Below are 27,917 nucleotides of genomic sequence, written 5' to 3'. Positions count from 1 at the left end.
ATTTTAACTATATATGATAATTGCCTTACACAGAGCTGATATGGGGTTAATGGAGTTTAAAAACAATGATATATTCGCCATAAACTATCTTAATATGGATCCTTTAGATTTTATTTGATGAAAACAGTTTTGTCCTCAAACCCAGTTTTATATTTCTCTACTGACATTTATTGTCTGACATATACACTGACACACAGAAAGAAAGGATGAGTGAATCACCAACGATCACCAGATTCTGATCAGTTCATCCAGGGGACGTAAATTTGAAGACGTTCTCTCAAACGTGGGACTGATGGAGGCTGAAGCCCCCCCCCCCCGAAGGGCCGAGAAGCAGCTGAAATAAAGAGTCACGACAGCAGAAGCCCTGAAATGTATTTCTTTTTAATTTAATTCAAAATAAATACTACCACGGCAACGCAAGTCCACTACTGGGTTCTTGCCCTAATGTTTTGGTAAGAAAACAAACAAGCAAACGATCCAAAAAGAAAAAAAAAAGAATAAAAAGAGACTTCAGTTAATGCATCCATCATCATCATCATCATCATCATCATCATCATCAACAACATCATCAGCATCTTCATCATCCTCCTTCAGCGACTTTCGAGAGGTGCCTTTTTTAACGACATACAAGGTAACACTGCCTAGAATGACAAACATAAATAAAACAAATACTATGGTACAAAAAAGGGGAGGAAGGAGGAGCAAGGGATGATGGGATTGAAACAACCTGATGAAACCAGCACTGCAAAAAAAATAAAATAACTGTCATCCATGGTCCCACTGTTTAGATTTTTTTTTTTCTTTTTGAAGAGCGTGAAGGGAAACAGAAATGACGGTGCAGACTCCACATTTACAGTCATGTCCTCTCACAGAAATATTCAGGAGTTCATCATTTTCGGGGACCAGGGCGACGAAACAGGAAGGCGGAGGGCAGGGGTTTTGTCTCCGTGGAAACATCCTCTGTGGACGAGAACGAGTTGAGTTGCTGTCATCAACCCGAAAAAAGAAAATAAAAATAAAAAGGTAGGGTTCTGTCTGATGCTGTCGTTTTTTTTCCTTCTTTTAAAATATTTTCTTAAATGCAGTTTTTTGAGTCGTTTGTGGTTGTTGTATTTTTTCAGTCACTATAGTCTCATCAGCAAGCTTGAAGTACAGTCACACAGAAAAAAAAAGTTTATGTCTCTTCTGTCAAGATGCCACTAAAGACAAAAAAAAAAAAAAAAAAAAAAAAAGGCATTGCATATTTACATCAAGAAGTTTGGGGCGACTCGACTTTTTTCTGGCAGTCCTCACAGTCTTCATACATGAGTGTCTCACGGCTCAGTTTTCTCGTGATCTGTGACATGATTAGTGATTTATTGATCCCCTCAGTTCAGATTTTTAAAAAAAAACCTATGTGTATAAATGAATTTCTCTTATAATACTGACAGGATAAACACGTCTGGAGCTGGAAGCCTCGTTTCTGTTAGTGTCTGTGTGATAAATGAAGTTTTCTTTACTCTGATTTATCGTCTAAAAACAGTCTCTGTGTATCTGTGTACTGGTGTGTGAATATCTCTCCTTGTGTGAGCCGTCAGGGTTCCTACACAGTCTTCTCCTCGCTGTTCGATATGTTTCACGGTCATTTTCTCGTCACGTTTCAGCCCAAACAACACACGAACAACTCTCTGTAACAGTATGAGACAACCGAGCATCAGGAGACAACAATTTCCCAAACTCTTGAGCGACTGCGAACAGATTTTGAGACCTGGGAATCACCCGAATTCTTCCTCTAAACCTTTCCAGATGTGCAGGAACCCTGAGCAGTGTCAACTGATTTCTGCTTCTAATTAAGAGCAGCTAACGTCGGCAGTTTTCTCCACAAACAAACCAAATGTGAAGTGTTTTCTGAGTCAGTTCTGCAGAATGGATTCAGTGTTTTTAGTCGTACATGTACCTGGACGTTCTGCCACCGGGGGTCGTAGCCTGGTTTAGACATCCAAAAAGTTGGACCCAAACTGAGGCTGATTTGCAGAAAACCTTCCTGAATCCAACTGGAATGAACTTGTTTTAATCCAAAATGCAGCAACATTACACAACAGGACCCTAACCCATGTTGTTGTCTTTCAGCCGCCCCCATGAGGGGTCGCCACAGCAGGTCACCATCCGCATAATTGATTTGGCATCAGTTTTAGACCGGATGATCTTCCTGACACAACCTGGTTCCAGGGGAGCTGGGGACTGAACCTCCAACCTGCTCTACCACCTGAGCCACGGCCCCTCCTGGGACCCCGACCAATGTGATTGGACTAGACATATTTGGATACGGCCCCAGTGGGGTCCAGGGTTGGGTTTCACATAATGGGAACCAAGTGGATCCATGAGGGCCTCTACTCTCGTCAGTGGGGTGAAGAACCGACAGCATGTTAAACAGGAGTCAGAACATTTTGGCGAATTCATTTTTAGAAGAACACGCGACTGAGCAGAAACCACAGGAGCCTCCTGGTTTACTTTAGTGTTTGAGCGAGTTGGGTAGTTCTCGGATCTCAAACCTGTCTTTACCACAAACATCTCTGAAGCTCTCGGTCCGTCCGACAGAGAGACAGAAGCTGTGTCTCAGTTCAGGGGCCACATCCTTTCGGAGGCTGCATTTGAAAACAAACAGCGTCACAGTGGCACGACCAGGCTGTCCCATTTCAAGGCTCCTTCAAACGTGGCTGAGAAATGCTGCCTCCTCCTCCCGGGCGACAAAGGCTCCAACGGGTCATGAAAACAAACAACTCTGACAAGAGAGCCTGAGGACCACACTGTTAGATGAAATGTTGGGTTTCAGCTCAGTTCAACTACTAACGGTACAAGTGTTAAAACCAAGGGCCTCAAAACTTCAAGTTATTTAATTTATAGATTCCAAAGTTTTTAATCTGGGAAAGCCACCGGTTAAACCTCCATTTTTCCAGCTGCTAAATTTACATCATTCAGTGTCTCAGTGTTTCTGAAATTAAAGCATAAACAACTGGAGACTTTAAAAACATCTTGTTGAATGAAATTCAGTCTAAACCTTCGACTCCTGCTGCCGAACACACTCGTGAGGAGAGTGTGATGATCCCAAACCAGCTCGGACCGTGCTGCTCTTCATCATCTGCTTGTCTTCCTGTGTTACTAACTCCACCCTGACAGCAGCGAACAGTCCAGTTCTCCTGATGCTGCGTCAGAGGGGGGAGCAGCACTTCGTACAGACAGACCTCAACCTGTACGAATACTTCATTTCTTTCCAGTGCTGCAGGAAAGCTCCCTGAAAAACACCTCAACTTTTGAACTGTTTACCTTTGTTCCATTCCAGGTGATTCACTGGACTTTACTGGACACACGAGGGAATTCTTAAACTTAGCCTTCAGTGGAAACTGAATTTTGACTAGTTTTAGGGCAATAAATAAATAAATAAATAAATAAATAAAGGGTTCAGAATGATAGCAGCACTTAGATCAACATTTAAGGGGAGAAATTTAAATTTACATCATTTAAATAAATATAAAGAGCACTGGGGGGGTCGGGGGGGCTCTTCCTGACCACAGGAGGGAGAAGCTTCGTAGCATTAACAGCTGGATCTGCATCCAGAGCAGAGTCAAGTCCACTGACTCAGACAGAAACTCAGAGATCCTGCACAACACACACACACACACACACACACACACACACACAGAGAAAACACTGACTCTGGTTTGTTTGGAGTAAACTGCCGACGTAAGAATGCTGAGCTCACACCTGTTTCCTGTTTCTGAGTGTAAATGTGTGTGTGTGTGTGTGTGTGTGTGTGTGTGTGTGTGCTATGACAGCATAAGGTTGACCCCCATGTCCCGCATACATACAGTACATACATACATTACATACATACATTAAGCCACGTTTCCCTGTGTAAACATCCATTCCACTAGTCCTACAGCTACGATGAGGAAACAGAAGAGCGGAGGTGAGGAGGAGGAGGAAGAGGAGGAGGAGGAGGAAGAGGAGGAGGAGGAGAAGCGGTGAGAAAGCAGAGAAAGGCCTCGTTCCCCTGCCGGCTGTGGAAAGCTGGAGCGGTTAGCTGAGTTTGAACGCGGTTGTGCTCTGTGGCGCCTGAGTGAACTGTGCAGTTTCTGGCAGTTTAGTGTTTCCTGTTTCAAAATAAAAGAAGAACTTCAAAGTAAAGCGCAAGAAAAAAAAAAAGAAATGGGTTAAAAAATTATGAGAGCTGAGAAGTAACACTGCAACGATGAAAGGAATGATACAGACTCGTCCATTCTCATTTTCTGTCTTTGTTTTTTTGTTTTTTTGTTTTTTTCTTTTTGAACCTGTAGACAGTGATTTCATTGCCATGGGATTGGGGAATGTGCGCTGCCATGGCAAATGTATGCGAAAGAAAATCTTTTTTTTTTGTTTTTTTTTTTTCTTTTTTGAGTGAACCACGAGCCATGCACTTATTCTCAACTAAGAATGACCCCTCACAACCCGAAACCCACCCGCCCTCTCCCAAAAAAAACACCCTGTCGGTATGATACGAAACATCTGCACACGTAAGGCAACATTTTTGGTTTTTTGTTCCCTAAAACGGCTCTTCCAAACCAAGTGCAAAAAGTCAAAAGAAGAAGAAGAAAAGGGCAGAAACGACAAACAAACAGAAACAGATGAACGCAACCTGGGTCCACAACTCAATACTGACGGAGAGAAAAAAATAAATAACAAAAACATTGCCTTCTGCAGTAAATAGCGCTGAAAATGTAGGAGACTTATTTTTTTAGTGTGGGGAGACCGGCTGGAGTCTATCCCACTGTGCAAAAACCTCTTTTAAAGTCCCTAAAAAGACTTTTCCCCCGTCTGCGAGGAGGCAGAGAAGGAGAAAAAGAGGGGAGACTGGTATTCTTTTTCCTAAAATGGCTACGTGTTTTCCTCAAAATGGCCACGAATGGGGACGATACTGGCTGGCTGGGCCGGAGCGCTCACTCCCGCCCGCTGGCTGAGTAGGAGAACTGTGGGAAATGAGGCCTTCGCTCGTTGTCCGCCGCGTCCATCCCGTCCTCATCATCTGTGAAGGGACAAACACAAGCAACGTGAGACAAACCTCTGACTTTTCATTTAGAGCCATGTATTCATTCATTTACTCCCATCAGCCTTAGCTCTACTTTGTGTTTGTTAGCGAACGTCAGCATGCTAACATGCTAAACTGAGGTAGTAAACATTACACCTGAGAAACATCAGCATGTTAAATTGTCACTGTGAGCATTACAGCACGCTGATGTCAGCACTGAGCTCAAAGCACAGACCACAGAGCTGCTGGCGAAGCATAGCATCATCTCATCAGGATGAATTCTGTCGTCCCGTTTCCCGCCTTCAACACGTCGGCCCAGAAAAGCTGCAGGTTCATCACTGAGTCCAGACTCTGAATCAGAGCAGGTAGAAATAAATCCGACTTACATTTCTCCGGCGGAGTGATGGTGATGGTCTGTGCTGTGAACTCCTCGTCGAAGTAGCGTGTGTCCGTCTCTGAGGTGACCTGGGGCTGGAAGGGCGGGACCAGCTGGAACAGACAGGAAGCAGGTGAATAAGGTGAGTTTCTTTCTTCTACAGAGAGGCTCAGATCCTCTCTTCTGATTGGCTGACTGACCTGTTGTTACTAGAGCTCCAGAGAGAAGCCTGAGAGAGGAGATGTAAAACTACACTGAGATGGTTTTTGGTTCTTAAAACGACAGATATGTCTTCTGATGGAGATCAACTCTTCAGATAAAGCACAGAAGAAGTTAAAATCTGGAGTTTTAAAAGTCAAGTTATACAAAAGGAAGAAAAAGTGTCTGTTGAGTGGACACGGTGTGTTTGGATGAGGTAATTTTTTCTTTTCTGTTCTATTTTGGAGTTTTTATTCCAGCCAGACGTCTTTTGAAAAATGAGGTAACCCTGATCCCAGAATATCTCAGGTACGCTTTTCGAATAAATTACCACTGAAGATAAGATGACGTCTCGCAGCTAAATCCTGCTTTCACCTTCTTGTCGTAGACGTCCTGCCAGTCGATTGTGCCAAAGAAACTGTGTCGCATGATCTCCTTAGCGTCATCCGGTCCGCCGCCCAGTCTGTCAACCAACACAGAAGAAGAAGAAGATGATGTTGAAGTCAGACATCAAACGCCACTCTTACAAAGTCTCCATCGATGGAACCAGAATATCCACCTGCTACTGATCCTAAAATAACCGGCCGGGGTGAACGGGTTCGCTCTCTGAAGCGGCAGTAGCCTCTTTTCACCGCGCTCTTCGTCAGAGACAGAAAACGCCTCAGGGATTATCAGAGTGGGAAATTAACAGCAGCCAGCAGCCAGTCTTGTCCAACAGCACTTTCACTGAATACCAATTATCATTAAGAGGTTTTGCTCTCCTCTCATCGCACCTTAACGACGGCTGTTTAAATGCTGAGATGAACGGGGATGAATTATGTGACGTACAAGACAAATCATTTTTTATTTCCTGTCCCGTGAATAAGGATCCTGTCAGGTCGAAAGGCCATAAAGGATGATGGATTTCCTAAATGTGTTTTATGAACATCTCTGTGTCTTATTCAGGGTCAGGAGCTCAGATTTTTTTAATCTGAGTTAGTGGGATTAAACATCCCATCAGGCCTGAGAACAACACGGGCTTCCCCAGGATAATGGCTGCTCAGCCTGCTGCCACCCAGACCCTGGTGCACGGTGACAAGTGCATTAATGGATGTTATTGTCCTCTAATGGAAATTAAATTTTAATAGTTTGAGTGAAGTTCAGGAATCAAAACATACTGATGGTTCTCTATCCTCTCAGATATTTTTGCCATGTTTGCTTCTCGCAGTCTAAAACAAAGTTTTAGGTGTTTTCTGTCTTTATCAGAGAATCTGAGAGAATGCTGGACCACCTGTTGTTGTTCAGAACTACTGGTGGTAGTTCACGTCCTCCTCCCTGCACAGCAGCGGGGGCTGGATCGTCAGGTAGCTGCGCTGACAACGCTACGAGGTGTGAAGCTGAACCTTTGTCAGCTGATGATCAAACAGCTGCAGCAAACTTTCACTTCACCTTCTTTTAAAGTGTTGGCAGCGACGAACATTTTCCACTTGGATTTCACCACAACACGACATGAAAGATGTGTTTCTGTCTCTCTCTGTCTGAGCTCGGGTTATTTTCTTTACTTCCAACCAGGGTTTTGACGCAGTGTGAACGTCCCCTCACTAAACCTTAGCTCATGTCCGTGTACTTTCAGGCAGTTTGTTTTTTTCCCTTTATACCAAAAACCACAAAATGAAAAACCCTGATGTTTCCGTTCCTTTCATTTTAAACCAAAAATGAAAAAGAAACATAATTTTACACTTTTCTAGAATGCCCACCCCATCCTCTGGGCTTTTATTTTGTATTATTTACCTTTAACTCTGTGCCACCTTTTTACAGTCTTCAAATTGAAAAAAAAAAAAAAAAAAAAAAAAAAAAAGAATTTACATATAACAGACAAATAAAGGTAATTTCTTCTGATTTGATGTTCTTAAACAAAAAAAAAAAAACAAAAAACAAAAACTGCCTGACTGGAGAGTAACAAGCTCGTCAGGGAGGAAGCACAGATCTGTCTGCAGTCACCACAGGAGTGGAGACGAGGCCGGTCGTACCGAATAAAAAAAACCAAAACAAGGCGTCACTGTGGCCGAGACACGGGCAGACCCAGAGTCTGTGACCTCCCTCCCCTCTCTGCAGGACGCCTCGCTCGCCTGGTGACAGAGTTTCGCTCCGTACCGTTTGTTGGGGTCCTTGATGAGGAGGCCCGACAGCAGCGACTTGGCGTCGGCCGACAGGGTTCGTGGGAACTTGATCTCCTCCATGAGAATGAGCTCGAACAGCTTCTCGTGGTCCTGGTTGTAGAACGGCAGGCGGCCGCACATCATCTCGTACGTCACCACACCCAAACCCCACCAGTCCACTGCCCGCCCGTAGTCGTTGTCCTCCAACACCTGATAACACACAACACACACACAAGTGTTTTAGCTTGATGTTCCCGTTCATCTCCGCTGCACCGTAACTGAATATTAATGTTTCACTGAAACAATGAAACGCTTTCACTTTTAAACCCAGAAGCTGCTTTAACAACATTAGATCAAATGAAGAATTCTGAGCATGATTTCCTTCCACTGCAGTTATTTTTGACTTTGACATATTTGATATCCTCTTTCATATCCTCCTCATGTAAAAATAACTTTCAAAAACCACTTAAGAGGAAGTGAAATAAGTTATTGACATTCTACTTTGTTGTAAAGGAAACTTTTCGCTGCCAGTGGAGGAACTGCATCGTTAGGAACTTCCACTTTGGTCGCTCAGTGGTCGCTGCTTTGTGACAAACAGACTAAGAGAGAGTCCAGGACAGTTTCTTCACGAGGGGCAGATGAGTCTGAAGGCTCAGGTTGGGTTTAGACAAACAGTTTGGGGGTTGAGACTTGTCTGAAGCACAACTTACGTAGCCCAGAGTTTGAATCAAGTCCTGAAACAAAAAAAAAATATAATTCATGTTGTTTATCTGTGTTTGTGTGACCTCTGACCTCAGGAGCCAGGTACTCTGGTGTTCCACAGAAGGTCTTCATCGTGGCAGTGTCGGTGATGCCTTCTTTGCAGAGGCCAAAGTCGGTGATCTTGATGTGGCCGTCTTTGTCCAACATGAGGTTCTCCAGCTGAAGAGGAAGAAACACGTGTGTTTTCATGTGATGACAGTGAAGCCCTGCAGGTGTCTGACAGGTGTGAGAACAGGTGCGGTTTACCTTCAGATCACGGTAGACGATCTTGGCAGAATGTAGGTAGTCTAAAGCAGAGACGATCTCAGCGCCATAGAAACGGGTGCGGTCCTCTGAAAAAACTCTTTCTCTAGACAAGTGGAAAAACAGCTGGAAAAAAACACAAGTTCATATAAGTTCATATAAGTTCATATAAGGTCGTATAAGTTCAACCTATCAGCTCGTTTTTACAGGACGGCCTCAAATTTCAATGTGCTGCCGTTATCATTAATAAAAGTCTGTTTTCTCTCAGGCAGAGCAGAGGACACTCGTGCCTCGGCTGACGAGCATTAGTTGCTTCATTAATGCTTCATAACCACTGACTTGGTGACGATCAGCTGACTAGTAGCATCCAGTCATGTTCATGCAGGTGCTCTTTATAACCTATTCTCAATAGCACTGCACTCATGCTAATGCTAATGCTAATGCTGCTGCAGCTCCCTCCACCTCCCCGGCCTCCACCTAATGAGCCAAGCTTCTGGTTGTTGATTGAACTCAGATTTAATGTTGTTGTTAATGTTGTTAATGTTGATGTGTTGGTTAAAGGAGGAAACTGAAACCATCAGGGCAGTTTAATCACACAGAGAGAAGTGACCGCTTCCTGCTAACACTCTCCGAATTACACCGTGTTGTTAAACAACACTCTTCAATCATTTTCTTGAAATAACATCATTCAGTGACCTCTCACCTCTCCTCCGTTGACGTACTCCATTACAAAGCACAGCCGGTCCTTCGTCTGGAACGAGTACTTCAGAGACTGCAACACAACAGATGAAGATGATGTTTTAAAAGCCATTTGTTTCATTGTTTCTGAAGAACAGAAGCTGTGTGCTCTCAATCCTTCTCTGATATCAAAAGAGTCTTTGAGCTGAAGCTGGTGGCCACAGCTTCTCATTTCTAAGTTTAGAAATGAGAAGCATCCTGACACAGACCTCACACAGCAGCAGCAGCACAGGTGTGTCTGATACTCACAGTGAGGAACGGATGCCGAGTGTTTTTTAATACCCTACTTTCTGTGAGCGTGTGAGCAACTTCGTCCTGTGAGAAAGAAGAAGAAATAAAGAGATGAGTCGTCTGCAGGCGATTTCCTCTTTTACTCTGAAGGTTGAGGATGTAACTGGCAGGGAGACGTGTGGACATCAGGTTCATGCAGCTATAAAACCAATCTGGATAAAATGTTAAATCTTAAAAATATGAACTTTTCAAAGACGAGTTAAAAAGCTTCTTTACAAACAACAAATAACAGCTGATGAATGTTAAAAGGACCTTGGCTATAATGACTTCCTTCTTCAGGATCTTCATGGCGTAGTAGGTGCCACTCGCCTTCTCCCTCACCAGAATGACTTTCCCAAAAGTGCCTTTGCCCAGAAGCTTCAGATAGTCAAAGTCATTCATTGTCTGGACAAAGAAACGGAGGCACAGTGTGAAGAAACTGGGTCTGAGACTTTCAGTACGCTCAAAGTTAGACAGCACTCACTTTATAAGCAGCAGCGATATTCTGTCTGTGGTTGGATAAACTGGATCCTGATGATTCTGAGCTGGAAATATCTACACTAACATTTAAAGGTCCCATAAAGGTGGATCTCCATGTGTTTTTGGTTATAAAGATAAACCACAGAAGAAGAGTGACATATGGGACCTTTAAGTGACACAAAGACAGGTAATGTGCTGCCTGTCACCTTTCGTTTGTAGTGGCTGATGGAGGTGTCCATCTCCTCCTCGTTGACGTTCTCGATCTGGGAGGTGGGGCTGCACAGGATGCCCTCCTCCTCCTGCTTGGCCAGAGACTCGGCCACCATCTGGATGGCCTCGGCCCACTCGTCCCTGCAGGTCACAACAACACACAGCAGGTTAAGGTTGGTGCGGTTCCTCAGACCAACTACGAATCTAAGAGGAGAGAGCTCATTAAAACGACAGACTCAGTTGTTTTGCAGTGAGATGTAAAAGCCATTAATGGTCCAGTCCTGACCAAACAACTGCAGGAGGATGTCATTAGCTTTTTTCTGCCAATAACAAACATCAGGTAACACGTCCTAATGTATACATGATATCGTGTTTTGGTACGAAACCCTTCAAAACTTGGCGTCCAGCCTCAGCCCCACACCCCTGCTTCCTGTCTTTCTTCTCACTGTGTTGACTGACTGTTACCACGGTCCGCTTCAGGACTGAGAGCTGGAGCTTTGGTTTGGATTTTTTTCTTTTTTTTTGCCTCTAATCCAGTTGTCAGACCTTTTATATCTGGTATCTGTTGAGACTGAGTCCACACAAATATCTTTCTTTATTACATTTTTATTTCTAAACTAATACAATGAAGCAGTTTACATGACTTTTTCAGCTGAATATCTGCATTAAGAAAATATAACTAATAATATAATATTTTATACAGTGTCCTGGAGTTTGGTCTTTAATATCTGTGAGGAGATTTTGGACATGATTTAAACAGATGCTCTGAATCTTCAGCACAAACAAATGAGACGTGTTTCAGTAGCTAAAAGCCAAATATACAGACATTTATTCTTCTCAATTCTGAATTTAATCTCAGATGTTAATATTTACTTACTTTATTAATTTTTTTTATTAATAACTTTCTTTCTCTTTTGAAAACCATTGACCTGAAAACTTAATAATTTAACTTAAAAATAATGTGAATGATCGACAGCAGGTCGTTTTTTTCCTTCATCATTAGCTTAGAAATAACAGCAGTCAGTATTTCTCTGGATATTTTTAGATCTGTTTTTCAAGCCTCATTTCTCCCTGAGCTAAATTGAGCCTGTCCCAGAGTTTCTGCAGCTTTTCTGCAGCGTTCACCAGCTTCAATTTAAGACTTTTTAATACCTCACAGGACACAAGTTAATACCTGTTTCTGGACAAAATATTAAGGTATGATTAATTATTGTTACATCACATTATTTTCTTCACTTCCCATAACAAATAGACAGACGGGTCAGAGCCTCGTATACTACTGAACAGGCGAGGTCGATGTGAGAAACTGGGGACGTAGCTGAAAACTGTAAACAACTGTTTCTAATGGAAAGAAGCTGAAGCTGCTGGAAAAGTCACTAAATGATGTAATAAACTCATTAGCATATTCATGACATCATCACATCGTATTAGCATTCAGCCCAGTGTCAGCTGGTTTCAGCCTTTATCTGTCTCCCTCCTCTCTGTGCTCACACATACAGAACCTTAATACAGATGAATCCACAATAAAGCTGCTCTCAGTGACATGGTTTTCTGTGTCTGTTGTCCACTGTTGTAGAATCCGAGTCGGGGACTCAGACTCAAGTCCAGGACTCGGACTCGAGTCTGACTCGAGTCCTTGACTTGGACTTGAGCACTGATGACTCAAACTCTGACCCTGTTGAAACAATCGCCGCCTCACGGTTGTTTCCTCCACCAACCAGCCAAGTTACAGGAAATATGGTCACAATCTCCTCTTCCTGAGTTACAGCATTGAATAATGGCCAGCGGTGCTTTTATAGAACATGATGATGTCACAGTGAAGTTGACCTTTGACCTTTTGGATATAAAATGTCATCACTTCATTTTGTCCTTACAGACATTTTAAGTTAAACTGAGTCATAATTAGCGTGTGAATTTGCGAGTTATGTCCAAAAATATGTTTTGTGAGGTCAGAGTGACCTTTGACCTTTGACCGCCAAATTCTAATCAATTCATCCTTGAATCAAAGTGAATGTTTGTGTGCAACGTCTCTCAACATCCCAAAATCAGATAATAAAAACATTTTATAACTAACACCACTGTCAGATTTTTGTGAACTAAGTTAAGACTTTCTAACAAACAAACTTTCAAACACTTTCTAAGATCTTGTTTTTGAATTTGAATGAAATGTTGTTTAAGGCTTTTCAGTGTCATGATGTCCAGTCACATACAAGCAGTAAAACCCTGTAAGAAAAACTGCTGAGGAAGAGGAGGATGAAGGCTCACCTCTCATCAGGCGTGTCGACGTGAAAAGTCCTCTCGATGACGGTGGTCCACTGCAGGCAGCGGATGATGAAGGTGTTCGGCTTGGGCCGCTCCGTCTTCATCAGCTGACATTCTGGAGGTCACACACAGACGTGTGAGAGAGAGAGAGAGAGAGAGAGAGAGAGGGAGAGAGAGAGAGAGAGAGAGAGAGAGAGAGAGAGATGTAGTATCACACAGATGTTTGATTTTAGTGCATTAAATATGTGAGGACGTGACGTTGGCGTCTTACTTGCTACAGAGAAGTTGTTGAGTGGGTAGGCAAGGTCCGAGTCCTGCGGTTTGTCCTTGTAGCCAATGAAAGAGCCGTCTGTCTTCAGCAGGAAGTAGCGCGGTCGCCAGTTCTTGATGTACTCACCTGTGGGGAGGAGACAGGTTACATCCTGCTGCGCTCGCATTGTGTCGTGTTGGTATTCGCCTGAGATTCAGACTCAAATGTCAGTTTCAGTTCATCATTCAGCTTGACACATGATTCAGTGTTAATGTTTGTTGTTTAGCCCAAAATACTCATCAGTGACTCCGTCCCACTGACGTCATTTTCACCAAACAAGCTGTGGTGGTGGTTTTCGTGGCTGCATTTCTGCTCCTGACACAGTGAGATGACGCCACAGTTCTTAATACCACCTACAAAGCCCTGATTGGTTTTGTAGCTTTTCCAACCAGGGAAACAGTCGTCAATGAACACAACACCTACTGAGAAAAATCCAGATCTGGGCAGCGACTCAGAGGTCTTTAACCAGGCTCTGCTGGCAGAGACGTTTTACAATTGCTGAATCACATGTTGACACACTTGAACAAGAACAGTAAGAGCCTGCGTCATGTCAGATTGTCTTTCTCTCTCTCTCTCGTATTATCATCTGTTTTGGAAAAAAACTGGCAATTCCAAAGGTGCATCATTAGTAATGCATTTTAAACTATATGAAACACAACAGGAACAACATTTAAGTACAGCAACACAACAGCGGGACATTGTTGTGTGGATCATTTGCAGGTTTCAAGTATTTTGGTAAATCTTTGTGTCTGTGAATACTTAAAAATATAAATATCATGTGCTACAGTTGATTTTTTAGCAAACATATTAGAACTTCACTGGTAAACATGATTTTTTTTCATGTCTTAGTTTAACATCCAATTGAATGTAGCAGCAAAGTAAAATTTTTCATAATAATATCTATAATTCCACATATGATTAGGACCTGCCTGAAGCTGGAATATCGTCACTGGCATGACATTGAAACACCTGTCGGGTCACCTTAAAGTTCAGTTACAGACGCAGCGGAAGCATCGGCACAGAAGCTGAGTGATGAGCCGCTGTGGACGTGAACATCCGCAAAAACATGTTTAACCACTTAAAAAAAAAATACCCACAGAAAAAAAAACAATGTTAGTTTAAGTCTTCGCTATATTCTGAATAGTCTCGCCGCTTTACCTGCCGTCAAACAGCCCTTTCCTTTGGAACTACATTTGGAACTACATTTTGTGAACCGTTGAACTAATGTATTAATACGCACAATTTTGAATGATGAAAACGTTCAAAATAAAGCGTACACTTAAGCTTCTATTAGTTTGTTTTTCTGCTGGGATTTTTAAAGCGGCTAACACGTTTTTGAGGATGTCTACAGCAGCACATCGCCCAGCTTCTCTGAACTGGCAGCGGATTGATCTGAATTAACTGCAGGTGATACGGACTACAGGTAGGTACCTCACACAGCCCCACGTCAGATTAAACCATCACTTCAATGTCCAACAATGTCTGACCTGGTCGAATTGACACCTTTTTCACCTGCAAATCTCCAAATTAATAATAATGGTGAAACTGTATTAGAATCTCCACTGAATTCCAAGATGCCTTGTAAAACTTTTACTAGTTCATCTTTAAGTTCACAGGGTCAGATGTGATATAAACGACATGAAACAGTAACACAGAACGGACAGGTATATATATTCACTGTATATAAAACTGCAGCCTAATGATCTCCACAGACCTCAACTAAAAACATTAAGAAAACCACACCTGCTGTAATGGACGACTCATTACTGTGAACTGATTATTTGGGGTTTTCTGCTTTATATTGTGGAATAAAATAAGTTCAGAAGTGCTGTACAAAGTGTACAAGTTTTACACTATAATTAAAATTCATCCAAACATCTGTTCCACTTCCAGCTGCAGGAGAAATCTTCTGCTGGTTACTACTGTATGAACACAGAGCTTTATCTTATCCAGCAACCACGAGGTGCTGGTTCCCTGCTGCTCTTACTCATCCATTGACACAATAACACCAGATGCTGATACGTGACCATGTTGCGATGAGATGTGTAACGTCTGATAGAGTCATATTAGTGGTGCTGGACCCAAAGTGCCTCTACATCAGTGACCAACGGCCGAGCTTCCTCAGAATTTCTCCATCCAAGTGTGACGACACTGTTCTCACACATCTGATGACTCACACAGCTTCAACACAACAGAGCGACGAGGATGACAAAGACTTCAGCACAGAGACGGCAACCAGATCGATGTCAGTGAGACAACTGCTTCTGAACAGCTCCACTTATGAGTCAGAGTCTGACTGGTCAGGTAAGAAGCAGGAGAACTTGCAGGTTCACACAGTCACTGAATCATTTGAGCTGCAGGTTAACTTTGTGGCCCACCAGTGGGCAAGTTTTCACTTCACGTTTCACTTCTTTGCCTGATGATGTGTCTCTTACATTACTGCGACCCACTGTTGATCAGCTGATCAGCATGAACCCTTGCTCGTGCTGGTGCACAGTGTGTGTGGTTAAGAGCAGTCAACTCTCTTAGTCAAGGCGTGTAAAAGCCCTGTGTTCTGGGCTCTTTCAAATAGAAAGGGTATATCCTCTGTGGAGTATGAAAGTTTAATGGTAATCTGACCAAACATCCTCAGACCCTAGTCAGTCACTAGTCAGTTAATCAATCAGCTGATCTGCAGACATGGAATCAACAACAGTTTGGATGATTGATCAATCATCACCTTGCTCGTTCCCCTTTCACTTTCCTCTCCTAAATTTATCCTGAGGGTTTTGGAGATCAACTCGAAATAAAGATTCAAATTCAGTTTCTGTCACAACCCCCCCCCCCCCCCCCAGGATAAACTTTGCATTAGCTGCATAGTTCAAAACCTGCCACTGAAACAGATCAGTGTCATATTGTGGACCCGATCATTTAAAAAACATTTCTAGCAACTGAAACTTGTAAAACAAGTGAGACTCTCCCAACATTGACTCTGCAGTCAGGAGCAATAATGTTGCTCCACATTTTCATTTCTCTAAACTCTCAATAACTCAGTTTCAACCTCCCAGTTTCCAAGCCGTCCTGAGTCGTGTGTGAACTCCGAGTTTAGATCTAAAACAGCACACAGAGCTGCTCGGGGCCATTTCTCTCAGACGGCTGTTAGGGCTGAATTATAAGAGCACACAGAGGTGCAATAAACAATTCAGGGACTTGTGGGGGCCGAAGAGGAAGGAACCAGAGTGTTAGGTCATCCTCTGTATGCTCATAGTGCCACAGAGAAACTTCCCCCTGTCTGCCAGCCAACAGCCCTGAGCTCAGACCAGACAAACACACCTCCAGCACACACACACACACACACACACACACACACACACACACACACACACACACACACACACACACACACACACACACACACACACACACACACACACACACACACACACACACACACAAAAACCAGTGTGGGAAATAACACGGCAGCCAAGTGCGGCTCAGACTGGGCTGCAGCCCTGCACAGCCTGCCTGCTCTGCTCGCCGTCCGGCAGGTAAACAACCATTGTTTGGAGGAGCTGTTCTTCAAACTGGCAGGGCGGCTCAGGCTGTGTCCACATGGAGCCGGATCTTTTCTGACCGACGCTGCTGTTTTCAACAACTACACAACTAAAAAATGGTGTTTTTCCTAAGCACCCTTCTGAATGAGTCCATCTGAAAACACTGGTGTCGGGGTCAGGCTAACGGCGCCGTCAGCTGCAGCAACATAACGAAGACGAAGCAGCCGATCACACGACGGCTGAATCAGGTTCACACACTTCCTGTTGGTGCGTCTTTCATTTAAGATTTCACAGAATGGAAACAAGACTGCAGATCTTACAGGACAGTGCATACGTGCTGTATGAGCCTGATACATTCATGTATTTTCACGTGAATGAATAAATGTATTTGGTGCCGACAGCCTTTTCCACCTTCAGCAGCTGTGGGGTTAATGTGGTTTCAAGCACACGCCTCCACCTGAGCACTACGTGACCGAGTCAACTGAGTGATTCAAATCAAAACTGGACATCAGACGGAGGAGGTCTGAGAACAGGCGTCGTCTGTGGCTGAGAACGTTTCATTTTCCATCCTAAAGACCAAACTGAAGCCACAGAGACACACACTCACACACACTGAGATAAATGAAAGCGTTCCATCAAGCACATCACATGTTTCAGTTCATCTTTGCATTAAAGAAGCTCTGTACAGAAAAGGAGAAGTGGCTGTGAAGAACCGGTCAGCACTGTTGTTTCTGTTCTGTCAGATCATGTCGCACATATTCACCACCCTGCTCACAACCATCGAACCTGGCTCCGAACTGCAAAGAGGACGAGGATGATGACATTTCACATCTTTAGCATCTTACGTCTGGGTAGAATGGAATAAAAACCCATGTGAAGGATTTATCTGACCTTCTGAACATCATAAAATAAGATGCAACAAGATGAGTTTAATTCATCAATTAGTTAATTGACACAAATTCAAAACAACAATTTATCAAGCAAAATTACCAAACATTCCTCAGTTCCAGCTTCTCGAGTGTTTGGATCTGAGCTGCTGTGAACCAGCTTTGCTCTGTTCACCTTCAGCTCGAGGAACTTTTTTCACTACATTTTATGGACTTAATAAATAATGAATCCATAAAACTTTCGGATTAAAAGGTTAACGTGAGTCAAGCAGCTGTCAGGTCATTCACACAATCATTTACTCTACAAATACTGAACCTTTACATCAAACTGCAGAACTTCTTAACCCTTTCAGAGTGGATGAGGCGAACACACGTAGTGTACGATTATGCTGTTTTTAAGTGTGACCGATGAAATGCATTGTGATTCGCTGAAATTCATCTGAGGAAGGCGAAAATCCATTATAGCAAATGATTTTGTTAGTTTTTCAACTGTTTTAGCGGCAACAAACTTTTTAACGTCGCGGTTCGGAGAATGGCTGACGACCTGAGCGAGGGGAGCGATACTGAAGCGGAATTACAGAAGTTACCCGGATGAAAACAACAAAGACAACAACCTTCAACCTGCTGACCAGCTAGTCAAGGCTCAGGGTGAGACATGTCAAACTTATCCTAATGTTCATCAACTATTTTTTTCTAAAATCAATTAAGGTAAAAAAAAAAAAAAATATTGAACTAAACTAAGAAAGTTGACAAATGTGTGTCTTCTTCCAGCCATGTACAAATTCCAAGGCAAAGCCAATGTTTACAATAAGAGTCATAAAAGGTTAAAGGTCTCAAAGGGTTTTTACTTCATGTTTCTATCTGCTTCAGAGGCTGAGAAATAAAGGTTTTAGTGAACGACAAGTTTTTCGTTTACATTAAATCCTCAGGCTTTAGGGGGGGGCTGTGGTTTTAGAGCCTTAAGTGTGAATGGGTTAATCAACCAGAAGGAAAAAAAAGCCCCTGAAGGGTCATTTTTTCAACGTCAAGAAACCTCACAAAAAGACAGAAAACAACGCAAAGTTAGTCTCAGTCCTGAGCACATTTAGCACATTAGACATTTTTAATAACAGCTCACAAACATATAGTTTCCTTTTTAATAAAGGCTCATTCATTTCCTGAAACAGCTGCTCACTGTGGTTTTTAGCAAATGTTACTGAAACAGAAGGAAATAGAGCATTTGCTGGGGACTATTTTCAGAGGCGGATTAATCTACATTTGGGCCTCTGAGTATTTGGGGGAGCAGGATGGTGTGAGAGATGGAGGCCCTGGTCAGACCTGGTATTAACAGACCACACTGGGAGGTGGTCTGGTCCACCTTTCTTCTTTTAGCAGCGTGAACAGAAATCTGTTCTGAGCCACAGTGAAGGACCGCCTCCTCTGCTGACGCCCGCTGATACAGTCTGATTAATCCCAACACAGTTCGATCATGAACCGAAAAGATTTTACTATTTCTAATGACTGAAGCCTTATTTCACTGTAAAGCTGAGGCAGCGCATTGATTCGCTCCACACCTCCTTGCCCTACTCTCTCTCTCTCTGTCTCTCACACACACACACACACACACACACACACACACACACACACACACACACACACACACACTGAAAACACGCCTGTCTGACTGGCTAAAAACAACAACACACACATCTTGAGGAGAGATCCGATCTCACGTGGTCACTGGAGACTCACGTGAAGACGTTTTTTTAAAGGCAGGTGTGAGCAGACAGAGCAGACCAGCTACCATCGGATCCCTGAGGACGCACGTTCACACCCGGTCTGACAGAGCCTCAGTGGTGTGTGTGTGTGTGTGTGTGTGTGTGTGTGTCTGTTCATGGTGAACCTCACACACGTGTTTCAATCACGATGTTGGAAGCGATGGCGCCCTGTGGCTCACCTCGTTTCTGGACCCAGCCTTCCTTGACGACGTTCTGGTCGCTCATGGTGGCTTCTCCTCGTCACCAGTTCTCCCAGTTCTCCCAGTGTGCTGACCGTGAAGGGGACAGTTGTTGGACAGAGGGCTCGGGTGAAGCTCAGTCAGCTGTCCGTCTGACCGCTTGACCTCCGACCTCCAACCTCACCAGCGCCCGCTCCCGCCTGACCTCAGATCTGTCCGTGTGCTCCCTGCTGGGCTGTATGAGTCTACAGTGTCTCTCTGTCTTTTCTCTCTCTTTGCCTCGATCACTTTCCTTTCCCTCCTCTCGCCCCGCCGACCCGACCTGACTTCCTCTTGCTGTCTTCCTCACCTCCTGCTCTTCCTCACCTCTTTTAGTCTTTAACTCCCTTCTTTCTCTCCCTCCCTCCTTCCTTCCTTCCTTCCCTCTCACTCTCTGTCTCACAGTTTTCCTCGCTCCCTCGTTCTCTCAGACTTCGTCGTCGTCTTCTTCTTCTTCTGCTGTGTTCAGGCGCTCCAGCGGTGACTCAGCCTGGAAGGAAACACAGGCAGAGAAAGGAGAGAAGGGAGAAAAAAGAAAAACACGGAGCAGGTCAGTGGATGGTTTCCCTCACACAGCAGCCCGCCACTCATTGTTCAGAGCCTTCACACACTTCCTGCCTCCTTACCTCCTTCTATCCTTCCCTTACCTCCTTCACTCCTTCCTTTGTTTCCTCCCTTCTCAAGCAGCTTCTTCTCTTCCTCCCTATTCCTTCCTTCTCTCTATCAGTCTTTCACCAACTACTTTTCCCCTCAACCTTTTCACCTCCTCCTCCTCTCCCTCCTTCACTAGGCCTTACACTCCTTCCATTACCTCCATCCCTCCATCCCCATTTTCCTTGTCCCCTCACACATTCACCCTCTCCTCCTTCACTAAATTCTTTCCTTCCCCTAACCACATTTCTCCATTATGTTTTACCTCCTTTTTTCCCTCCCTCCTCTCTTTCTTACCTCACTCCTTCCCTTACCTTCATCTCTCCTTCCCCATTTCCTCAATCTCCTCATCTCTTTCCGTTGCCCCCCCACCCCGCCTCACTAACTCCTTCTCTCCCTCCATCTTACCTCCTCCCTTTCCTCCATCACTACTTAACCTCTTCTCCCCAAACTTCCTTCCTTCCTTCTCACCCTCCTTGACTAGGTCTCTTTCTCCTTCCCTTGTTTCCTCCTTCCCCACTAACATCTGGTACCTCCCTCTCATTCTCACCTTCTTCCTTCCTTCTTTTCCTTTCTCTTTCACCAGCACCTACTCTCCTTTCCTTACCTCAAATCCCTCCTTCCACATTCCCCTTGCCTCCTCACATTTCTCCTCCTCCTACCCTTCCTTTGTTCCCTCCTGTCTCCTTCTCTCCCTCCTCCTTCTTTCCACCTTTATAACTTCTTCATCTTTCCTTCTTTCCTTTGTTACCACCCTTCCTCACTCACTCCCTCCCTCTATCCACATCTATCTTTTCTATGACTCCTTGTCTCCTCCCCTTGCCTCCTCCTTGCTTACAAAACTCAGGTACCTCCCTGCCTCTCTCCCCTCTATCTTTCCTTTCCTACCTCCTCTTCACCTCCCTTCCTTCCTTCTTTCTCACCTTTCTTGACTGGCTACTTGGTCACCCCCACCTCCTCCTCCTTCCTTCCTTCCTTCCTTCAACAGCCCCAACTCTCCTTCTTTTTCCTCCTTCTCTCCTTCCCCTCATCCCTTGCCTCCTCTCTCTCCTCTTCTTCTAAAACTTATTTCATCAATAAACTGTTTCGGTCATTTTTTTTTTTTAAGGAGCTCCATGTTTCCCAACATGGAGGCCGTGATTTCACTGATCAAAACAAACACCATACTTGCTACTGGAGCTGTAAAGGTTAATCAATAAATCAATCAGAAGAGCCACAGAAAATAAATCAGCAACTATTTTCTGTTTGTTCTGAGTCGTTTTTCTCTGGTTCCATGTTTGTAGTTTCTGGTTTCTTTTGTTTTTTTTATGACAACAAAGATGAAACCAGACATTTGAAGTCATCACCTCTTTCATTTTCTCACATTCAATGGACAAATAACTAGTTGATTAATCAAGCAAATCATCAACAGATTAATCAATAAGGAAAGATTTGCAGATTTATCTTTATCTTTTCAAGTGACAGTCATTTGTGAGGCACATCTGTGATCTGCTTTGGTGAAACAGGCGCCTGATCAATACTCTGGGTTCACTGAGTTGAAAATGGCTCGCATTAAACACTTCACTGAGGGGGGGGGGGGGGGGTCTACACCTGACCCCCTTAATCCTCTTCCCCTTCCTCTCTCATCTTTTATCACCACCTCCTGTCACGCCTCCTGCTTCCTCCTTTCCTTCCTTCACTCCCAAACTTCCTCTTTACCTCCTAAAGCTCCCTCCAATGCACCATCATTCCACCTCGCCGTTGTGTATAAAAGGTACGAACATGGAGGGGGGGGGCATTGCTGTTCCGGCATTAATCCGGCAGCGGACATGGTCACAGAGCCAGATCCATGTCTGTGTAAAATGCAGAGCAGACAGGGCGGGACCGACGCAGACACACACAGTGGCGGCGTCACAGCAGCTGTTTAAAAGAGGCTTCAGTCTACCTGTCTGTCAACAGTCCACCACAGACAGGTGAACACCAGACGGACACTGACAACGTGTGAACACACCTCTGTTTGTCCACAAAGTGTGTCTCTCCTAAAACCACATTAAGGTCACGGTTCAGTTGTGAAAGATCACATCCTGAATCTGACTCCAGTCCTGCACCTCGTGGTTCACGCCCCAGCTCCCGAGACGTGAAGCAGCAGCAGGAATGTGACAAACTCATCGCTTGGTGAATGTTTGTCTTCATGAAGAAGGAAAAATGAAACCAATCTTTGTTTTAGTGGAGGCTTAGAGCATCAACCCAAGAGCCACCATCCAAAAAATTAACTACTGATGATCAGATTTTCCTCAAATTCATCTTTAAAATGTTCTGATGTCATGTTCACACTGTTCACGTCAAACGTTTTGAATATGTAGCTGGAACATAACAGCAGGTAAAGCTCCCATTTTAAACTTCCTCCACACGTGTTAATTCAAATTTTGTTTAACATGGTTTTCCCACATAAAAATTGATTCCTCTACTTTTACTTCCTCATTGAGAAACCTGGATCAGGCCTTGGCCCCACCCACCACCTGCTCCAGGTGAAAGAGCAGAGACAAATGTTTGAGCCTCAGTCAGACCCAGACTCAGATGAGGAGTCTGTTGAGACCAGAATCAGAGACTAGCAGACGGATCAGAACCGTTAGCATAGTTAGCATCTTTTATTTGTTTATGTTGTTTGTTAGCTTGTAACTGGCAGTGGCTGACACAGTGTTAGTTGCTAATGTTAACTATGCTCTCTGTACTAACAAGGTTGCAGGTTTATTTGGCTCCGCCCCCCGTCCCCACAAGTTGACAGGATTGGTTCCTCGGGTTATATGATGTATGAATATAAAAACTTCATATGGACGTTGACAAGGTGAAACACAGAAGGTCACAAATATTTACATCAAACCAACAACCTGCCAAATGTTTCGCTGTCTCACTGTGATCAACAAAACTTCAGTGCAAAAATAATGACTTTTAAAACAAAATCAATACTCAACCCATGAAGCACTGCAAAACTCATCCAAAACACTTCACATGTACAATCACATACACTGTAAGTTGTCCTGTATATAATGAAGAGTTTGTACTTTCTGGTTCAAACAGTGATTTCTGTGCTACTGCTCGTTTCCTGCTGCCAAACCCAAAACTGCAAAGTCTTATAATACACAGGCGGAGGGTTTTATTTCCATCACTACAGATAAAATCATAATAAACTTTACTTATACTAAAGCAGGGTTTACAAAGAATAAAATCAGAGAGGACATTATTTCCAATAATGAAAAGAAAACAGGAGAGTACAGAATCACAGGAAGACCAGTGAGTAAAATGTGTTTTGAGATGTGTTTTTAAAGCGGAGACGGACTCAGCCAACCTGATCTCTCTGCAGAGGCCGACCCACAGTCGAGGAGCTCTGACTGAGAGCCAAGGCTCTGTCGCCTTCGTTTTTCACTCTAGACTTTGGCGCAGACACAAGAGCTGCATTTGTCGACCTAAAGGGTTAAAAGGTCTGAGGTGTAGCTGGGGCCACACCTATGTTGGCTTTAAAAGGATTTAAAAGTAAAATTATTCAAATCAATCCTAAAGCTCGCTGTGACGTGACGTGCTCGCGTGTTTTTGGAACCTGCTAAAATCCCAGTGGCTGCATTTTGTACTTGTTGTAGTTTAACCACAGTTTTTTTTTTGCTACAGACTGAAAAAAGTGACTTTCAGTCAAAAGACGGGATGAAACGAAGGCATGAATGACAGTGTCCAGGTTCACGGAGGACAGGGACTGCTTGATCTTTGAGATCAAGAAACAGGACGGTTGAATTTATGTGACCAGAGAAACTGAGGTTGCTGCCAGATGAAACATGAGCTGATGGAAGTAAGAGCCGTGTTTTAGGGTTATAAACACGCTCACCCATGAAAAGGATCTGAACAGTTCTGCTCTCTGCAGGTCTGGTCTTTTCCTGGGTTTTGGCTGTTTGTTAGATTCTGTCCACTGTTTTTGTTTCACCTTAGCTGACTTTAAAACCTCCCTGTAGGGCTGTGCAGCATGGTTGACATATTTTCATTATTTATAGATATTAATAAATGGCAAGTCTATGCTAAATCCCATCACAGAGGTTCAGAACAGCTGTGTTCCTCTGTTATAAGAAAAACAGGCTGGTAAACATTGTTTCACTTTGCCAAAAGCTTATTGGCACTAACTTGAATGATCTCAGCCATGTTTATGAAGTCAGAGCCACACAGAGGGCAAAGGTCATCTTGGCAGACCCCTTTTGACCCCTGCCATCAGGGAGGAGGTCCACTGTCACTAGGAGCCAAACCAACAGATATTTGAGGTTCTTTGTCCCGTTAGCTGCTGGGTTTTTAAACCAGTTGTCGGACTGGCTGTCACTGCAATTAACAAATACTGATGGACTCAGATCTTACTGCAACTTATTACGATGAAATCCACTGAATGATAGATGGATTTATATATCTATTTATTGTATTATTTATTTTATTTGTGATGTGTATTGGTCGGGTTGATCTCTGTTGCAAACCAAATTGCCCCTCAGGGACAATAAAGACTTTCTAATCTAATCTGATCTAATGAGACTAAACTCTTCATACATGTCACTGATCTTGTCAGGTTTTACATACAGCTCCTCAGGATCACTCGTCTGGACAACAGAGCTGTGAACCATCACGTTAAGATCATATGATTCTGATAACAGCCAAAGAACAACATCATACTGCTGCCCAGCCCTGGTGAAATAAAAAAAATGCAGTGACAAACTGTCACAAAACCTTGTGTTTTTAGATATTTCTCTGATCCATTTCTATTTACTTTGTACATCACTTCGTTGTGCGTCTGTGTCTGGAGGGAGCCACACAAATCTCTGGTCTGTACATGACTTCACAGGTACATGTTTTGCTGTTCAGTCTTACCAGTATCATGATGAGTCATACACCTTTGTCTTATAATATATCACACATCACAGAACCGCCTAGATCATGTGATGATCTGTACGGTCCCTCCTGATACTAACTTATTAGTATTTTAACAATAAAACATGATTTTTTTTTTTTTTTATAACAAAGTCTGAGTCAAGCTGATTTTCTCCAGAACCATGTTACCATCTCCTCATGGCTAATCCGCCCTGTACCCTTTAATACATTATGTTATCACCTCCCTGTAAAGACTATGTATCCTGACAGTTTCGCAGTCTGAGCTGTTGGAGTCTGAGATGCTGGACCTGACTGAGGGTGGATCACAGCTCACAGTCTCCATCAGTGGAAGGATCCGAGGCTGGAAAACAAGTGTGAGCCCTCCAATGACAACAACAACAATGGCTGACAGCAGCAGCCGCTGTATGTTTCAGACGCCGGGTTCAGAACTGCGGCCCTCGGTACAAACACAAACACCCCCCTGCCTGCCCCCCCCCCATGTCTCTGATTTATGGGCCATGATTGGGTCCAGCGCCGCACACAAACAAACAAATACTGAAACAACAGCTTTTGTTTCAAGGGCGTGTGGTGTCATTATCTGTTACATAACAACATCCGCTCGGAGAGCTCCATCATGTTTTAACGAAGAAGAAAACGTCTGGCAGCGACTCTGGCACCGATTAGTCGCCGTCAGCGGCGGCGGAGCAGCGGCTGTGAGGCGGCGGGGTCCGGGGAGACGGTTGTGTAAGCCAGGCCGGGCTGTGGTGGCTCGGCTGGAGGAGCCAGGGATGCTAGCGGGGAAGAGGGGGGTGAGGAGGGGTGAGGGTGTGTGTGTGTGTGGGGGGGGTGATGCTACAGCTAACGTTAGCCGGCTGGAGGCTGGTTAGCATAGCAGGCTGGCGGTGGGGCCGTTTGACGGGAGGTTATTTTCATCTCGATTTATTTATTCAGAGACGCGACGCTGTGTTTTTGAAGGGATTCAAGAGGAGGGGGGAGGGGAGGGGGGGGGGGGGGGGGGGTGTTAAGGGGAAGGTTGGGGGTGTCGTTCATCACCGTGATGGGCCGAGGCCAGGCGGACGGTCCCGTTACCAGCCCTCCCCTCCCTTCTGCAGCAGCAGCATCCCGGCGCCGCATCCCTCCCAGACAGGCGGATGACGAAGCAGCAGCAACCCGCTAACGGCAGCTAGCTAGCGAGCTAACCTCCGCTCCCACCGACCGACCCGCTCCCTGTGCCCCGAAAACCACGGCCCCATCCCCGCTGCTCCCCTCCCGCCCCCTCCCGCTCCTCCTAAAAACAACCCTCACGTCCGAACCAACATCGTTAAAGCACATTATCAACATTATTTCACCTGGCAGTCGAAGAATGACAGGGATGCCCCCTCCTCCTCCTCCCCCTCCTCCTCTATGGGCACTGGAGCATCCGACGGAGTAACGTCCCTCAGCGGCGAAAACAGGAGGAGGACAGCGATGGATCCATAGCCGCTGGTGACCGTGGAAGCCGAAAAAAGAGGAGGGTTTTTTTGTTTTTTTGTGGCTGAGACAGACAAGAGACTGCGGCGGCAGACAGACAGACACACGGACAGACGGACGGACCCGCTCGGCTCCCGCTCCCTCCGCAGCTCCGCCAGGAAACCTCGGCTCCGCTCGGCGCGTCACGTCCAGCCGGATCAGACTGGGAGGACCTGCTGCATTCAGGGGCTGCGGGAAATCACAGCCTTCACGCAGCCGGCGACCCAAGCAGCTGGGAAGTGGGACACATTCAGGGGGTCACTTTGTCCACGTATCTGAATCAACTAAGCACTTCAAATGAGGACACTGGAATCAGAGTGTACCCCCCCCCCCACACACAAAAACTTAAACTGTACACCAAAAAGGTCTCGGTTAGGACCACTTCATGTCACAGCTGTATCCACAGATATATCTGAATGCAGTGGTTTCAAATATGGCATCTCATGCTGCTCTCAGGCAAGCAACTTAAACCAATTAGGACACTTTACAAACAAGCCTTGAAAGTCTTGGATAGGAATAGAATAATATGATATATACTGTGTGATATACTCTCAGTGGTCAGTTTATTAGGAACACCTAGCTAAATGCAGTCTAACATAACAGAACATGGAGAATTTAGGCTGTGTGCATTTCTCTGTGGACTGAGGCTTTGATACTTTCACGGTATTAATATAGAAACTAGACCTGCTGTATAATTAAAAAAAAGGAAATCTCACTTTATAGACTATGGGACCTTTAACCACATTAAGGAACAAGCTCCCTGAACCTTGAAAACATCTAGATTCCAATATGTAATGCCAAAAAATGCATTTTAAAAAATCTGTTTTTGTCATTAATGTGACACAGACACAGTTTCTGTGATTATTTATATATATTTATTGCATAGTGTTGGTTATAATGAAGCATTATATAACATATAACTGCATTAGTTATATATGTTCCCCTGCAGATAAAAAAATAGCCAGTAGATAAATCTGGTCCAATACACTGTTTTCTTACTGTGCATGGTCCCTGACAAACAAATTTACTTTTTTTAATGAAAAAAAATCAATTAATCTGATAGTTTTTCTTTTTTAAAGTTAGTTTAGGATATTAAATGCAGCGATGAAAGAAGTATTCAGATCTTTTACCAAAATAAAACTACTACTACACTAATGTGAAATAATCCATTACATATTATTCCAAGTAAAAGTCCCGCAGAAGTATTACCACCAAATAGTACTTGAAGTATCAATAGTTTAAGTACTTCATTCTGTAGTAAAATGTGCCCAGTGACAGTTGTCTCTGACTTTTTAACTACATTATATATGATACTCCACTATTTTATATACAGTTTAGTGAAAACCAGTGGTTCCCAACCTAGGGGTCAGGCCCCTCCAAAGAGTCACCATATGATCCTGGGGGGGGGTCATGAAATGATTTATGTGACAAATTTGTATTTAAGGAGCAGTTTAAAAGAAAATCT

General features: G+C 44.0%; 1 protein-coding gene across 1 annotated transcript; it reads right to left on the bottom strand.

Annotated features, from left to right (window-relative positions):
• Window positions 1–361: 361 nt before the first annotated feature.
• Window positions 362–26,938, bottom strand: akt3b (v-akt murine thymoma viral oncogene homolog 3b). Its single transcript, XM_071503643.1, has 14 exons — window positions 26,293–26,938; window positions 19,385–19,913; window positions 12,990–13,115; window positions 12,722–12,833; window positions 10,453–10,597; window positions 10,040–10,171; window positions 9,746–9,811; window positions 9,462–9,530; window positions 8,762–8,884; window positions 8,546–8,674; window positions 7,749–7,963; window positions 5,991–6,078; window positions 5,428–5,530; window positions 362–5,038 (listed from the first exon to the last, which is right to left on the bottom strand). Exons 2-14 carry the CDS (start codon window positions 19,428–19,430, stop codon window positions 4,953–4,955), a joined length of 1,440 nt encoding a protein of 479 aa, XP_071359744.1. The 5' UTR covers window positions 19,431–19,913; window positions 26,293–26,938; the 3' UTR covers window positions 362–4,952.
• Between the last annotated feature and the right edge of the window lie 979 nt (window positions 26,939–27,917).

Source organism: Trachinotus anak, unplaced genomic scaffold (genome assembly GCF_046630095.1).
Source record: "Trachinotus anak isolate AG129_WGS33_773 ecotype Australia unplaced genomic scaffold, CSIRO_AGI_Tana_v1 ptg000019l, whole genome shotgun sequence".
NCBI classification, from domain to species: Eukaryota; Metazoa; Chordata; class Actinopteri; order Carangiformes; family Carangidae; genus Trachinotus; species Trachinotus anak.
This window is presented reverse-complemented; position numbering and strand designations above follow the sequence as displayed.

What these genes read in the sequence shown, in the direction of transcription:
- akt3b (XM_071503643.1), bottom strand. Translation starts at nt 19,430, where the DNA reads ATGAGCGACCAGAACGTCGTCAAGGAAGGCTGGGTCCAGAAACGAG. An exon ending in TCAGCCACTACAAACGAAAG is followed by an intron (nt 10,172 to 10,452) that starts GTGACAGGCAGC and finishes TTCTTTGTCCAG; the next exon opens with ACAATGAATGACTTTGACTA. An exon ending in TCGTCTACCGTGATCTGAAG is followed by an intron (nt 8,675 to 8,761) that starts GTAAACCGCACC and finishes CTTCCTCTTCAG; the next exon opens with CTGGAGAACCTCATGTTGGA.